Source organism: Dermacentor andersoni, chromosome 11 (assembly GCF_023375885.2).
Source record: "Dermacentor andersoni chromosome 11, qqDerAnde1_hic_scaffold, whole genome shotgun sequence".
Classification (NCBI taxonomy): domain Eukaryota; kingdom Metazoa; phylum Arthropoda; class Arachnida; order Ixodida; family Ixodidae; genus Dermacentor; species Dermacentor andersoni.
Window position 1 is genome coordinate 15,162,413 of NC_092824.1, and position 15,854 is coordinate 15,178,266.

General features: G+C 48.8%; 2 protein-coding genes across 3 annotated transcripts in view; one reads left to right on the top strand and one right to left on the bottom strand.

The window, feature by feature from the left end:
• The window catches only part of LOC126517602 (uncharacterized), a 30,099-nt gene extending 16,908 nt beyond the window's left edge, over window positions 1-13,191 (top strand). Inside the window, exons 4-5 of the mRNA XM_055064366.2 lie at window positions 6,216-6,401; window positions 11,659-13,191. Coding sequence (XP_054920341.1) covers window positions 6,216-6,401; window positions 11,659-11,895 — 423 coding nt within the window. The 3' untranslated portion in view covers window positions 11,896-13,191. The remainder of the gene's footprint in view (window positions 1-6,215; window positions 6,402-11,658) is intronic.
• Window positions 1-15,854, bottom strand: part of LOC126517593 (lysosomal proton-coupled steroid conjugate and bile acid symporter SLC46A3-like) — a 101,640-nt gene that overhangs the window by 63,965 nt on the left and 21,821 nt on the right. The gene's annotated exons all lie outside the window — the stretch shown is intronic.

The window sequence follows — 15,854 nt, forward strand, 5'->3', positions numbered from 1 at the left end:
TTCAACGGCGCCCTCGATTTGTCCCCTGGCTTGCCCACCCGCTGACAGGTGTCGCATGTCTTCACAAAGTGGTCTGCGTCCCGAAAACACCCTGGCCAATAGTACTCTTGCAAGAGACGGTCCTTAGTTTTCTTAACTCCTAGGTGTCCGGACCACGAACCCCCATGCGACAAGCGCAACAGATCCTGACGATAGCATTGAGGCACGATCAGCTGATCGAACTCCACTCCCCTGCGGTCTAGATACTTCCGGTACAGGACCCCACCTCTTTCCACAAAGCGAGCATTTTTTTTGGCGATACCTTCCTTGATAATGCAGCGTATGTTTTCTAGGCTGCCATCCTTCTTTTGCTCGGCTATCAAAGCCGACCGGCTGACTTTTAGCAACTTGTTAAGTCCGTCTGACGTAGGCGCGATGAGCAAATCTGGAGACAGCTCTTCTAACTTTCCCGTGTCGGGATTTTCCTCTCCAGTATCTGGTGCCTTTAACGCTACAGGCTCAATTTTATCCCGTTCGGGCGTGCTCTGAATACCAGCTTGCTGCGCCTCTGACCCTTTCTCATCGTTCAACAACGTCGGCCCCGCAACTACCGCCTTTGCAGCGAGCTCCCGAACCTTCGATCTGGTTAAGGCCTGAACGCTAGCCTCACCAAACAAAAGCCCCTTCTCGCGCAGGAGGTGATCGGACCTGTTCGAAAATAGGTACGGGTACTGGGGGGGCAGCATAGATGACACTGCGGCCTCCGTCTCAAGTGCTCCGAAAGGTCCTTCAATAAGCACTTTTGCTACCGGCAGACACACGCTATGAGCTTCCACTGCTTGCTTGATCCATGCGCACTCGCCCGTGAACATATCGGGTTCTACGTAAGAGGGGTGAACTACATCCATTATAGCTGCGGAATCGCGAAGCACTCGGCACTCTTTCCCGTTCACGAGGAGGTCTCGCATGTAAGGCTCGAGAAGCTTCATGTTCTCGTCAGTGCTGCATATAGACAAAAACACGACTTGTGTTTTTGTTTCTGGACACTGCGCCGAAAAGTGACCTGGCTTCTGGCACGTATAACAAACGCGCGCTTGCCTCGTCTCGAACCGCTTTCTGCGTTCGGCTTCGGTTGCCGCCGTCTCCTTACGTTCGGTCGGACTGCTTTCACTCGCATCCGAACTACGTGTGTCCCCCTTTGCTCTCATGGGCGTGAACTTTGGCCTCTCAAACTTGGAGCCAAATTCACCCTTTTGACCGTCCTTAGCTCCACGAGCCCGACGCGTCACAAACTCCTCGGCTAACTCAGCGGCTCTAGCCACCGTACTAACGTCTGGCCTATCCAAGACCCAGTACCGCACGTTCTCAGGTAACCGACTATAAAACTGTTCTAGCCCGAAACACTGCAGAACTTTCTCGCGGTCACCAAACGCTTTCTCTTCTTTGAGCCACTCCTGCATGTTTGACATAAGCCTGTACGCAAACTCTGTATATGACTCACTTTTGCCTTTCTCATTTTCCCGAAACTTCCGACGGAACGCCTCCGCTGACAGCCGGTACTTTTTTAGCAGACTCGATTTCACTTTGTCGAAATCCTCTGCCTCCTCTCTCTCCAAGCGAGCGACTACGTCGGCCGCCTCGCCGGGTAGCAAAGTGAGCAAGCGCTGTGGCCACGTTTCCCGAGAGAACCCCTGCTTCTCGCACGTTCGCTCAAAGTTAACCAGGAACAAACCAATGTCCTCTCCAAGCTTAAACGGCCGCATCAGGTCAGTCATTTTGAACAATACTCGTTCTCCTGCACCGTGTGCCTGACTTCCATTACGAGCGCGTTCCATCTCTAACTCGAGACGCTTCATTTCCAAAGCGTGTTGACGGTCGCGCTCTTCTTTTTCTTTCTCTTTTTGTTTTTTTAGTTCGCGCTCCTGTTTCTCTTTTTGCTCTTTAAGTTCGCGCTCCTGTCTTTTTGCCGTCTCCCTCTCCTCAATGGTCTCAAGGCATTCCGACAGCTCGTCATCCTCAGCTTCTAACTCAAGAATAGCCCTTAGCAGTTCTGGTTTTCTGAGTTTGTCTGAGACATCCAGACCCAACTCTCTCGCAAGCTCCAGCAATTTCGGTTTGCGCAACGACTTCAAATCCATGGCTGCTCTGAATGCTGCTTTCTCTACTGCCTACTATTGTCTTGCCGCAAACTAACCCGGTAGCAACGACAACCACAATTACCAGCTCTGTTTCTAACACTAACAAAAGCCTGGCAAAACTCAGAAGAAGAAAGTCCCGCACTCACCAAACCTCGCAGCCAAGAATTCAGCGCAGTCGTTCCGCTGCAGGCAACCAGTCATCACACAGGGCTCGTTGCGCTGCTCCCGGATGGTCGTTGTGCTGCTCAGCATACAGTCAACCGCATCTCTTCGCTGCTGGCCTCCGTTGTCGCGATCTCACCGCTGGCAACCAGATGTTGTAATCGCACCGCTGGCACGAGTTGTTGGGGTCTCGGTGCTGACGCCCGTTATTGCCAATGGGTCGCAAGCCCCAAGGGTAGCGTTGGCCTGGCGGCCTGGGGCACTGGAAGCATCCGAAGGTCCCGGCAAAGCAAGAGAAGACTGGTAACAGAACAACTTGTTTATTCTAACATAGCAAAAGAGCGGCCGGTCAGTTCGACCGAAGTGGAGAGACGGGAGAGCACGTAACTCAACAGTACATATCGGAGCCTCTCCCCTGGCGTCCGGGGGCAGCTGCTCTTATACTCTCGGCGTCGCGGTCCAAAAGGGAAGGTCACGGGATGAAGGTCACGGGATGAAGGTCACGGGACGGCGGAGCATGAGCCCACGACGGCGCGCACGGTCGAGCCGAGAGACCTGCTGAACCGAGTGTAGTGACGCATCGCCAACCCTCACTTGGGGAGCTCCGCTCCCCGGCTGCCGCGCTTTGACAAGCGTGGGCACACACACACACACGCACACACGAAGACACGTGGCACTGAAACACGCCTGGACACGCTTGGCGGGTAGGCGTTGCGGCGGCGTTGAACGGGCCAAAATGTCCGCCGCTTTGAACAAAGCCCCGGCGTCCGTTGCATCCGCGCCGGCATTACCGCGCGTTGTAGGCGAAACGTAACAGCGGGGCTATCAGCGAATGAACAGGGTAAGCAGCTCGGCTGTGAATCTTTACACCAGGCTGCCGACATCCCAGCACCAACTCAGCACACCGCGCGTTCTACACCGTACAGCCTAGAACCCTATCATTTCCTTAGGCGCGTATTTCCCCCTCCCGAGGTATCTTTCCCCATCCCGACCCAGCACTCCCGCGTGCTCATGGCGTTCTAGTGCGGCAGGTGCAGTCCAACTCTTTGCTCTCTCCAACCCGCCTACACCTTCTCGGTGCTTTAGCAGATGAACCTCCGCCCACCTGTTTGCCCTTCTTGTGGAGGTTACCCAAACTCCTAACGCATTGTGTGGCACTGTCCCCCACCTGTATTTTTCCCCTTTCCTTCCTTGTCCCTCCACCCCTCTACCCCATTGGCTACGTGGCTGACACAAGCCACTTCCTTACCGGCACAAGAGTACCTGGTGAAATTCACTGCTACATTGGAAGTTTGCACCAACGAGGCCTTGAACTGAGGGTCGCCACCAGCTCCAGTATTGATTTTAAATGAGATGTTCATCTCTCTCTCTCCCTCTCTCTCTCTCTCTCTCTCTCTCTCTCTCTCTCGTTTCGCGACTTTGGTTTTGGTTCTACCCGTCCTCTTCCTCCTCTCCCCCTTGCTCTCTACAGTTCTATCTACGTCCCCTCTGGACTTGCACGTTACTAGAAAGGCAAGCGCTGCAGCTGCTGCGATGCGTTTGAGTGGGGTCACGGATAATTAGAGCTTTCAGGAGGCCAATGCGGCGACGGCCAGGGAGCTCCAGAGGGCATTGTGCACATGCCACACGTTGGAAAGGTTCAAACGAGTTTCTCGCGTCGACTTTCCTCTCTGCCACGCTCCTGTCATGGATATACACGCTCTGAATCACCCCCTAACGCAGCGTGCAAGACAACAGCAGCGGCACTGCAAAAGTCGAAGGAAGTGCCAAAGAAAGCTTCGCTTTAAAAGAAACAAAGTAAGACAAGGCAACAACAAATAAGCTCTTCCATCTACGATAAGGTACAAGTTTAGCGACAATATGTGAACGCGCACACTATTCGCTTAGAAAAATAAATTTCTTTAACCATAGTACTACAACATCGTTGGATAAAGATATAGAAATATCAATGAATAAATAGAATTTATTGATAGGAATGAAAGAGAGGTCGACCTGAGCTAGTGCGCTCTAGTCTGCTACTCTGCACTGGGGAAGAGGGAAGGGGAGTGAAAGTATTGGGATGGATGATGGTGATAAGAGAAGTGGTAAGTGCTTATGTACATGAGACAGTTGCCTCGCTAGAGCCGCTCGTCGGGCTTGGTGTCCTGCAGGAACTTCAGCAATACTTTTGTTGCACGCATTGAAATTGCAGTGTCAGGCCATGGGCTAGAAATATCAAAGTACCGGAGAAAAATAAGGGCACTAGAGAACTAGATCGTTCATAGGGCAAAATTTTCGAGGCGGAGTTGAAAGAAAAGTGCCTGGGATATATCATGTGAAAATATTCAGCGACAGGTGAAATGAGAGGCAATGCGCACGTTGACACCTTGCTGCACTTCTACGGCCACCTTCTCGTGCGCTGGAATCCTCGACTAACCCAGGAAACCTAATGGAGGGGCGTCCGGGCGTTCACGCCGCATTACATTTTTTTTTTTTTTTTTTTTTGCTGAGGAGCGTGCACAATGGGACGGTCGGAGAAGAAAACGCCTGGGCGCAATCTAGGACGTAACAGGGCATTAAAGGACAGTGATGGCATATGTAACGTCACCACTTCCCGTTCGGGAGTGGGTCATTTGAATTGCGCGATAGGTCTGCTGACCCTTCAGACGTGATTTTCTGCTAAATCTTGGCACGAAACAAGCGCTGCGAGTTTTCTGGAACGGTATTTCAACAGTACACGCTGACCTAATGTTTGCCTGTAGTGCCCCTTTAAGGGCCGATAAGAAATGTCGTAAACAAGTAAAAACAAACAGCTTGGTGATGTGAGCCACGAAATCGTTTGACAAGAAATGCTGCTCATATCCACCCGTCTGTCCATTCAACCGCTCAGGCTTAAAAATAAGTTTTGCGTTTTTCCGCGCAAAAACAATATTATAATGAGGCACGCCGTAGTGTGGGGGGCTTCGGATTGATTTCGACCACCTGGGTTTGTTTAACGTGATCTTGGACTGTAACGCGAAGTGACACGGACAGAGACTATAGTAGCAGACAGGTCCGTGTCACTTCGCGCTACAATCCAAGATTATGTTACCGTACCAACTGGCCCAACTTTCTATCCTTTTGTTTAACGTACACCCAATGCACAGTACACGACCGTTGTTGAATTCCGCCCGCATGCATCGGAAGGCAGCCGTGGGGAAATCTAACCGGTGACCTCGAGTGTGTCGCGCGTGTCTGTGTTGTCACTTGCGCTTGGCTTTGCTGTTGCTTGCATTGCAGATTCAAGATCATGCCGCCGAAGCACACTTATTACAAGGTTGTACTTTTGTCTCTGTTACCTGGACCAGTGTGTTCATGTGTGCCGGTTGGAGTGCTGGGAACAAAGAGCGCAGAAATGAGAGGAGGTGTGTAAAGCGCTGACTAATAGCCAATCCTGAGTGCCCACTGGCTGAAATGTGTACGAGAAACATAGAGAACCATCAACACGATATCGGCTAATTCCTTGCGGCTATCAGATAACCTGTCACCTACATGACAAATAACTAATTCGCAGCGTCACTTTCACATATTTATGCCGATATGGAATAAATATTGGTTGTGAGTGCGGTGAATTAACGTCGCGCTTCACTATACAACCCGTCCTTAGCGCTCTTCGTTCCCACTTCCCTGTACCGCTGGTATTGAACTTCTGTAAAATGCAAAAGAAGGAAGGAAAGAAAGAAATAAATAAAGAAAGAAAGAAAGAAAGAAAGAAAGAAAGAAAGAAAGAAAGAAAGGAAATTTGCTTTATGGCACAAAAATGACCACGGCTATGATGCGTCAACTGCAAGACAATACAAATGATTGAATGAATAGCTCTTTCGTTTTATGGCGCACAAGTGACCAATGCCGCGGTGCACCAGCCACAAAACAAAATGAATGAATGAACGAACGCAGTTCCCCTTTGTCATCGTGTAGGACGCTCCTGGAGGAGGAGGAAGTGGAGGCGGCATCGGCTACGACGATGATGACGGTGGCGTGGGCACCGGGTTCTGCCGCTTCGAGCAGCTGCGCCAGAAGACGCTTCAGTGCCAGCGCGAAGGCTACAGCGTCATACGAACCAGGGACGCGCACGCCAAAGCCGACATCTGCGAGGAGCTCAAGGTATGTGCCGGGCGTTTCTACGAAGACTGAGGGCCCATTCACACTTGGGAGTCGCAGTGATCGTGCGACCGTTCTGGTCGCAAAGCGACAGTGGCAACTGGCCGCATTGGTGGAAAAGCGACGATCGCAGGCCAATCGCACGCGGCTCGATTTTCCAGCCTTGCGACTGCGAGTCGCAAACCGCTAAACCAATCAGCGATGCCCCGGAAGTAGCGCGCGAGACTTTGTTCATCCGATTGTCATTGCCGGCGGCAAAAACGAAACGCCCGCAAGCGCGCGAACGGCGTCCTTCGCGACAGTTCTCGTTTCGAACGAGAAGGCGACCAGGTCGCTGAAGTGGCCCTTGCAAGTGAAAACGTCGGTTTTGTCGAGCCGCTGCCTGGTCACAGGCGACTGACGGGCGCACGCACGACGTCTGCGACTCGCAAGTGTGAATGCGCCCTAAGGAGTATAGAAATCGCTGTTTTGAAATAAAAGAATGGTTCCTTCGGAGAAATGCAATTAGCCGTGCCGACCACGGAGTGACGAGTTACGTGCTAATTAGTCGCTCATAAAAATAATTAACGGCGATATTGAAGAGAGCGCGAGGAGGAAAGCGGAGGAGGAAAGCGTAGAGCCGCTCAAGACGGGTTCTGCGGCGACGATGGCTACCAGATGGCGCCAGAATAGTGCGCATCAGACATATGGAAACAAAGCGCTGCATGAGCGGAGCTTATGCAGTGCTTTGTTTAACAGCGGCTGCTGTGAATTGCGTCCACGCGTCATGATTAGCAAGGCAGTCACGCCACACTTATACCCCTGTCACACGGCAAATCTAATGTCATTTCCAACAAATGGCATTTGTTGCGATTAATGTCATTATCACAGCGCGCTGTCACACGGCGAAAACTAATGTCATTTGAAAATGATGACAATGACGATAGCAAAAAAAAAAAAGAGACACGCCACAAACCCACTTTTGTCCAATAATTATTTTCCAATATGCTAAATTCCACTAGAATATGTGATCGCTGCTTTCAAACCGTAGCGTTCGATCGCTAACTTGTCGACATTGCCTACGAAGTCGAGTCGAGCCAAGCCAAGCCAAAGCTAAGGCAAGCAACAGGGCGAAGAGAACGATAGGCGCGTCCGCTACATCTGCTAAAGTGGTACGAGAAGGGCAGTTGCATGTCATCGCCGTTCTGATGTGCATGCGGGCTTCTAATATCCTCATTCTTGGCGAGTGCCACAGGAAAACACGCGCATGCTTTTACGCCAAGTCAATTGAAGCGGCCGCGGCCGATGCTCCGGTGCGAACCAACACGACTGCTGCAGTGAAAGCTAAAGGCGGCTGTCTGGTCACTGGACTGACAGTAGTTTTCTGTATTTACGCACGTGGTGGACTTCAATGTCGTTAAAGCAATAATTAGGTAATAAAATTGATAGAATAATAGTCATTTTTGTTAAAACAAAAGAAGAAGCATGTACCGTTTGCGAAACACTGGTACACTCGTGGTGTCGAGGATACACATTCGGTTCCAAACGAATGCGAATGAGTTTGGCGAACTCATTCGTTGGTAAATGTCATTTTCGACGAATGTCATTACGTTTTACCGTGTGACAGCAAACAAATGGCATTATCAGCGAATGTCATTCGTTGTAAATGACATTAGATTTGCTGTGTGACAGGGGTATTAGCTCCGTTTGCAAAGTGCCGCACGAGACAGATTGTCCGCGGCAGCCAGTATATCGCGAAATGAAAACGCGAATGAAATGAGTGCAACATGATGTCCTTTCGAAAAAGCTACCTTTTTATGGAATTCGTAGTGTCGCATTATCCTTCATAAAAAGCTCTCTCACCTCTAGAACACAGTACCCAACAATAAATGGAGTTCCGAAATTCAGCACATTAAGTACGGGGTGCCGCAAGGATCCGTCTTAGGGCCTGTTTTATTTTTACTGTATATTAATGACATTGTAAATATTCAAGGCTGTTCCAATATTATATTATACGTGGATGACACTAACGTGCTCTTCTCAGGAAGAGAAATAGGAAATCTTTTTGAGCAAGCCAACATCTGGTCACAGGAACTAAGCTTGTGGCTAAATGCAAATAAAGACCAATTAAACATAACTAAACTAAGTATCTAGTGTTTAAATCAAAAGGAACGATAATCCGCCCTCATCTACAACTCCAATTTCACAAGGTCATCATCGAACAGGCACCAAAAGCCAGATTTTTAGGAATTATATTCCATGAAAATACGTCCTGCTCACCGCACGTGGATGTTCTCAGAAAAAAAAATATTGCTCGTGCTGCTGGTGCGCTAAAGAGGTTGCGATATTCGCTACCAATAAATGTGAAGCGCCATATTTACAACGCACTTATACATTCTCGATTAACTTATTGTTTCCTGGTTTGGTCAACCACTACACAAACTAACTTAAGATCAGTTCAAATACTCCAAAACCGCGCAGTGCGCGCAATAGGTAACTTAGGATGTACTGATACCACTTAACGATACTATAAGAAATATAAAATATCAGCAGCATCAAAACTTCACACTTCTAAATTACTTTTCGAAAGTGCACGGCAATTCTGGGAAGATAAATGTTCCTTCTAAAGCAAATACCAATGCAGAATGACAAGCTATAACCTCAGAAATATCTGATAGGTAAACCACGTTGCCGAACAAAATATGAAGATGAAAAACTAGCAGTTCAGCTTCCTAACCTTCTGAACGACTACCCCTTGGTATTGGAGCTGGTAAATTCTGCAATTTCAAAGCAAAGCTTTAAGAAGACGGTAAAATAATTCTATCCGAAGACTAATAGAAATGTTCAACTACAAGTATAAAAAATCTCGTACATGTTTTTGTTTTTTGTGCTTCAAGTGCTTAGGAAACTGTAAAATTTAACCTTTTTTCTTTCTTTTTACCTGAATTGTGTGCTGAAGTGTTGGAAAATGTGTACTACTATAATTTCATGTGTGCTCTCCTGAAAGCCTACCACTGCCATTTTGCTGCCAATGTACGGGTGGCATGACCTAGTCAGGCAAATGTTTGCTTTTAGCCGTGTCCCCTAAGTAAATATGTGCATTGTCTTAAATAAATAAATAAATAAAGAAAGAAAGTATGAGGCTGCGCTCAAATTTCGCATTAGGGAATGTCGTAATCGTCAAATAGTTCGTTACGTACTGCCCATTATAGAACTACTTTCCTGCCCGCATTGCTTTGATGAAGGATCACCTCTAATTCAAGTATATGCCATTGAAGAACACCATCATGTAACCCACGACCGCTGAACTCATGCCCAACTCATGTAATTCATCTCACATTGAGGCCTTCGAGGTATAATAAACAGTACCAGTTAATAATAAATAATAATTAAGGATGATAAACATCCCCTAAGGGCGGGTTCTGCCTGAATTGTATCTTTTTAGACGTAACCCCTCGTAGACACAAGCGCCACACTTCCTCTCCCTAGTAATCTTTGCAGCTAATTATGTCCACAGAGAAAAGAAATAAACTTTGAGAGAGCATTACGTCACGTAGCCAGCCTTGGCAAGCAGGCTCTCAGTGAAGACTTCGCGCGCAGTAGTCCTCGGAATATCGGTGCAGCACGTGACCCCCCGAGACTGAGCGTATTGACCCAGAATGTTTTAACGCGACAGCGTTATGGTACGTCCACACTAGCGACAAAAACGCGCGCGACACGCCGCACGCGGCAAGCGCCCGCGCGGCAGACGCGTACGGGCAAGTCCACAGTCGCGTTTTGCGGCACGCGGCAACGGCCCGTGGAGTCCCGCGTTGTCTCGTTCCATTCGATACTTCTCGTGACAACGCGCTCTCCGTTCTGCCCATTTCGTCTTCCATCGGAAGTGTCTGGGTTTTTTGCGCCACTGCCGGCTACGGACGAGGAACTACTGGTGACTGTGAACACTATAATACTTGTTTGTTCTGTACTTGTGTGACGCCGACGTGCCAGAAAGCGGACGAGAAAGTTTTGGGTGCGGTACAGGGACACTGAGGGCCAGGCGCAGACTCTGCTTCCCCGCCTTCACCAATTACTCACCTGTCATGCCAAACTGCTGTCCATATTGTGCGACCGGATGGCGCGCAGCTCCTTGTCCGACGCTCGATTTATCATAGAGGCACGCATATCCGCGAACGGTTTCCAAAAGCGCCTCCATTGCGAGGCGAATTCTTCGTCGACGCCTCAGTGGTGATGTGGTAAGGCTTAACAAAAACAGCCCCCTTGACTGGAAATGGCCTCTGAGATTTTACGGCGCGCGTGTCACTGTTCAGTCTCAGAGCCCATAGATTATGATTCTTTGCTTATGCGACAGGTGGCGCCACAACCGCGCGGCTCGTAAAGCGGCTCGCTTCTGATTGGTGGTCGTTTTGCGTCTGCCGCGAAAAATGGGTCTCGCACCCATTCGCGCGTTTGCCGCGCGTTGCTGCCGCTTTTCGTGAATCTTGCCGCGCGCGTCAGCACCGCTCGCCGCGCGCGGCGTGTCGCGCGCGTTTTTGTCGCTAGTGTGGACGTACCATTAAGGAGCTGGTGTCGCAGAAAAGTCGGTGTCGGCGGCGTTGGCCGTGAGCGAAAAATTCAGGAAGGGAATTTAGAAATAAAAACAACTTGCAAGAATGGCTGGGTGGGAATCTAACCAGGGTCTTCGGAGTGTGAGACGGAGACGCTACCACTCAGCCATGAGTTCGATGGTTCAAATCGCGACAAAAGCACCTCTAGTGAATGCGGTGTTGCCTTAGAAACGGGCCGTAGAAAGTTATACTGCGGTGTATATTGGTAATCATGAGCATGTAAATTACAGAAGTCGTAGTTAAACAAGTAGCGAAGTACGTTTCCGCTACATTTCTTCTGCGCTTGGCGCACACGAAGAGCCATCTTGCAGCAAACGCAAAAGACCCCCTCCTCGCAATGTACGGCGCTGCCCCGACAGGTGGCGCGCCACTCGCCCGCTTCTCCCGTTCGTCTCGTCAAGAGCATGCCGAGCGAATGAATGAGCGGTGCGAACGGGGTGCGATAACGCTATCTCGCTCCACTCTTGAAGGCGAAGCTTAAGCGTCCTCCAACTTTTTTATTCGAGGCGCATCCGATAGGGAAGCCCTGTCGTAGCCCTGCCTGCCTAAATGGGAACGCTAAAACCCACTGCTTGCTCTCGCTCGACGATCATTTGTCGGGCCGATGACCTCAATGGTGTCGCGGGATACCTCTCCAATTGGGGTGAATTCACCGTGGCCTGTGTGTGCCGCAGGTCTTCAAGGACTGCGCCGTGGCCGCGCTGAAGGCTACTCACTGCAGTAGGGAGAAGAACGCGCGCCAGCACGTGATCGGCGCCGTGCGCGAGTCCTTCCAGCGGTTCGGCATCGAATGCACGGGGCTGTGGAACGCGGCCGCCTCGACACACTCGGCCGCCACGCCCGGCGCGGCGGCGCGAGCCCTGCTCGCCGTGGCGCTCACGCTGGCGCTGCTCGGGGGGGCGCCGCCGTAGCGAGCGAAATTACACGCCGCTTCGCCAGATTGCTGCAACCCCGCTGCCTTGTTCACTTGCGCGCAAACGCCCCTTATGACGTAACGGATATGTTGAGGGGGGAAGAACTGCTATAAGTAGCTTTATGAAGCGGCCAACAAATATCGCGTCGATACAACTTGCGTTTTGGCACTGGCTAGTGACGTATTAATGACATATACTGCCCTTCACGTAAATAAAAAGGAAGAATAGAGGATAAAATACGCAGAAAACAGGAAGGTGTGTAGACCGTTACGTCAGCCAAAAACCTTGAGGAGCTTCTTGAGCTTGCGTTCTAAATTACAGCTACACGACACGAAAAGTAACCCTAACCGGGACCATTCTAGAGGGATCTTTCTTTTAGTTGCCATTATAGTTCACTATTCTGAGTGTAGCAGATGAAACGGGAAGAGAGCGAAAACGTCAGCTTGCATATACTTCTCGCGGCTTGGGCGAAGATGATAACGGACGTTATGCACTGAGTGGAAATTAACGTACGTTATTTGCGTCTTCGCGGTATGCGTTTATCTGTCTTATTTCTTTTCACAATGCAGAGGTGCAAATGTTGAGAAGAAAACGTAATACTTCGAAACATTACTATCTTGCGCACCGGCTGCTATGCCTCTATTAGATATGGGTCAGTTATGAGTATTGTAGGTGCTAAACGATTACTGAAATTGGACACTTATTAATTTGTTGATGTCGGAACGAGTTTCCTCGCGAAGTGGTATGCGTTTATGTCGCCAATACCACAATATTTCTTTTTGTTGCCGTATGTTTTACAATAGGAAGTTGCTTTTTTTTTACTTCGCAAACAACTTTAGACACGTCAGCATGCCAAGACAGAGTACCATCTAAGTAGGAGCCTATGATCTTTTGGCTTTAATGGAAAACGATGTCGTCGAAGCGATTGAAAAATCTTATCGCCAACTTTGCCTCGTGCTGCCGATGATTAAGACAAAGAAAACTCTTACACATTTTATTTCGACAACTTGGGTTATTGCTAACCTCACGAACCATTCTTTCTTTTGGGGCGATTTCACTGGGATACAATCACAGGGATGCTTTTCTCGCAGTTTACAATTTCTTTAAAAAAAGTGCTTTACTGCATTTCCAAAATTATCATTGATTCCTATTGCTTCACTCCCTTATATTAAGTTACTTTATCTTAAAAATTTTAACAATATTTTACTAACTTCTATATTCCTTTAACCCACGCTCTGCTATGCAAATTTAGTTTTCGTTTCAATTCTAATAAACATTACTTGAAACCACCTGCTTCTTGGCCGATCCGCCGTAGTGAGTATGAGTCAATATTTGGGAGACAAAACAAGAGAGGCTATGCGAAACTTGATACGTGACGCCCTTTCATGAATTTCTTTCACGCCAGCTGGCTCACTGGGTATGTGACTTGTGTTCACATGAAGCTCTTTGACGCCAATTTAGCTTACTGGGAATGTGGTGCTCTTCAATAAAACAACAAAAAAACATGCTTTAAAATTTATCTGCTGATTGGCATAATTGAACCCACGCCACATATATTTTGACTAACATTGCGCGCACTTTGTGGCGGCACCGCTAGATGGCGCAGCGTGTCCAGCGAGAAGCGTGAGAAGGGAGCCCGGCGGCACACACGCCTCATAACCTGAGGAGTTTCGGCGGCGTTCGCAAAACGGTGTGTCGCTGTATTAATTGCTTCAATGCTGATCGCACTAACGCTGACATTTATCGTGACTTGTGTTGTGCGGGAAGCTTTAGGCACTTATTGCGAAAAGAAGTAAGTTGTCTTTTGTCGATTGTAGCGCTAACTTACGGTCAAAACGTAAGTTAGCGGTTGCAGACTGTCAAAACGCACTCTAGCACACATCCTTGCAGAGTGCACTAAGCTCAAGAAGCCCCCACCATCCCTACCCCCCACTCTCCCCAGCCCCAACCCCCCCGAGCGATGGGAGACCTTGTTGTCCAGCCCCGACCTACAGACCCAGCTCGCGCTGGCGGCTAGGGGCCAGGAACTGCTGGACACATATGGGACCTGAGAAGAAGGTTCCACCCCATCTGGTGCCAGCACGCACCAACCGTCACTAAGGGCTCACTACAAAAGTTGTTTCTCTCTCTAACTTACGATTGTCACATGGTAGTGACGGTCAAGAAGACAGTATAAAAAACTGTAAATGACGAAACTAACTCGTTAATGGGCGAAATCGTGCCCCTAAAAGGAGGTGACATTGAAAGCTCAAAATAATACCGCCGCGTCTTGCGCTGAGCCATAACATTAGTTTTCTAGCGGGTGAGATGCAGTCCCTGGAAAAAAGTATAAATAAGTACACGTGTCAATAAGCACACTGCATGGGGTTGTACCAACTTCAAAAATAGAGGGCGGGGCAGTGTTGCTCTGGAATAACACTCGTGGGGTCCTGTAAGATCCCCTACTAGTATTCTGCGCGCATCAAGGCACATTATAGTACCACCCGGTTCCAGAGCCCTGCCCATTGCACTCCGACTACAGCATAAAAGACAGACAAAATGCCTGAGTACGTGCACTCTAGCCCTGGATGAGGAAAGGGAGTAAGTGTGGAAGGATGATGACGAAAAGGGAAGGAAGGCATGCATACATTCCCTCTGAATACATTGAAGCACAAAACAAACAAAAAATCGGAAAGCACAGTTGCGCGCAAGTACATGGCAGTGCGGCTTGGCCGTCATTCTGTAGTGGGCGCAAAAAACTCAGGCAAACCAGGAAATGCAACAACGCCTACTGGTCATTTTGGACTTGTCCGCATCTCATTTTTTTTTTGCCGCACCCGTTGCCATTCAATGCATTATTGTTATATATGCCTGCTATAATGGAGAACCTGCACAAGTGGCATGTGTAACTAGTTGTCGATAATTTATGCGGAAACTGCCCTATAAGGATCGTATCCATGTCAATCAGGCAAATGAGAGATCTGCCGAATACGACCAACCTCTCTGTATAGCTTTCATGGATAAATGGCCTTGATTCCATAAAGATACCAGCAGTCGTGGAGGCGGTGCATAATCAAGGAGCATAGGAAGCATACGAGACAATCTTGACAAATACCACAGTTACCTTGCTTTCCGCAAGTCGAAAAATACCTATCAGGAAAGCGGTCAAACACAGAGAAACAATCTTTTCAAGGCTATTCACTTCACGCTATTACGAAGTAGTCAAGCTATTTGACCGGAAAGGAATAAGAATGAGGACCAACGGCGAATATCTCAACAACCTTCGGTTTGCAGATGACATTGTCTTGTTGAGCAACACTAGGTATGGATTGCAACAATTGAGCGCGCACCTTAACCGAGAAAGTGTAAGGGCTGAATATTATTTTGCGAAAGACAAAGATAATGTTCAATAGCCAAAGAAGCGACAGTCAGCAGTCATCCTCTTGAGCGTGTCCATGAATACGTTTGTCTAGGTCATTTACTCACGGGGTATTCTGATCATGAGAAGAAATTTTACGGAATATTAAAGATTGGTTGGAGGGCGTACGGCAGGCATTATCAAATCAAGACCGAAGGCTTACCACTATCGCTGAAAAAAAGTTTACAGTCATTGCATTCTGCCGGTGCTGACCTACGGGGCAGGAACTTGGAGGTTAACAAAGAACCTCGAGAGCAAGTTAAAGACCGCGCAAGGAGCGATGGAACAAAAAGCGTTAGGCGATACGTTAAGATACAAGAAGAGATTCTTGTGGATCAGAAAGCAAACGGGGATAGCCGACATTCTTGTTGACATAAAGTGAAAGAAATGGAGCTGGGCAGGCCATGTAACGCGTAGGGCAGATAACCGGTGAACCATTGGAATTACACAATGGGCGCCTTGGGGGGAAGGTAAGCGCCGTTGGGGACGGCAGAAAATTATGTGTGGTAGTAAAATAAAAAAAAAATGCAGGTACACTTTGGAATTTTGCGGACAACTT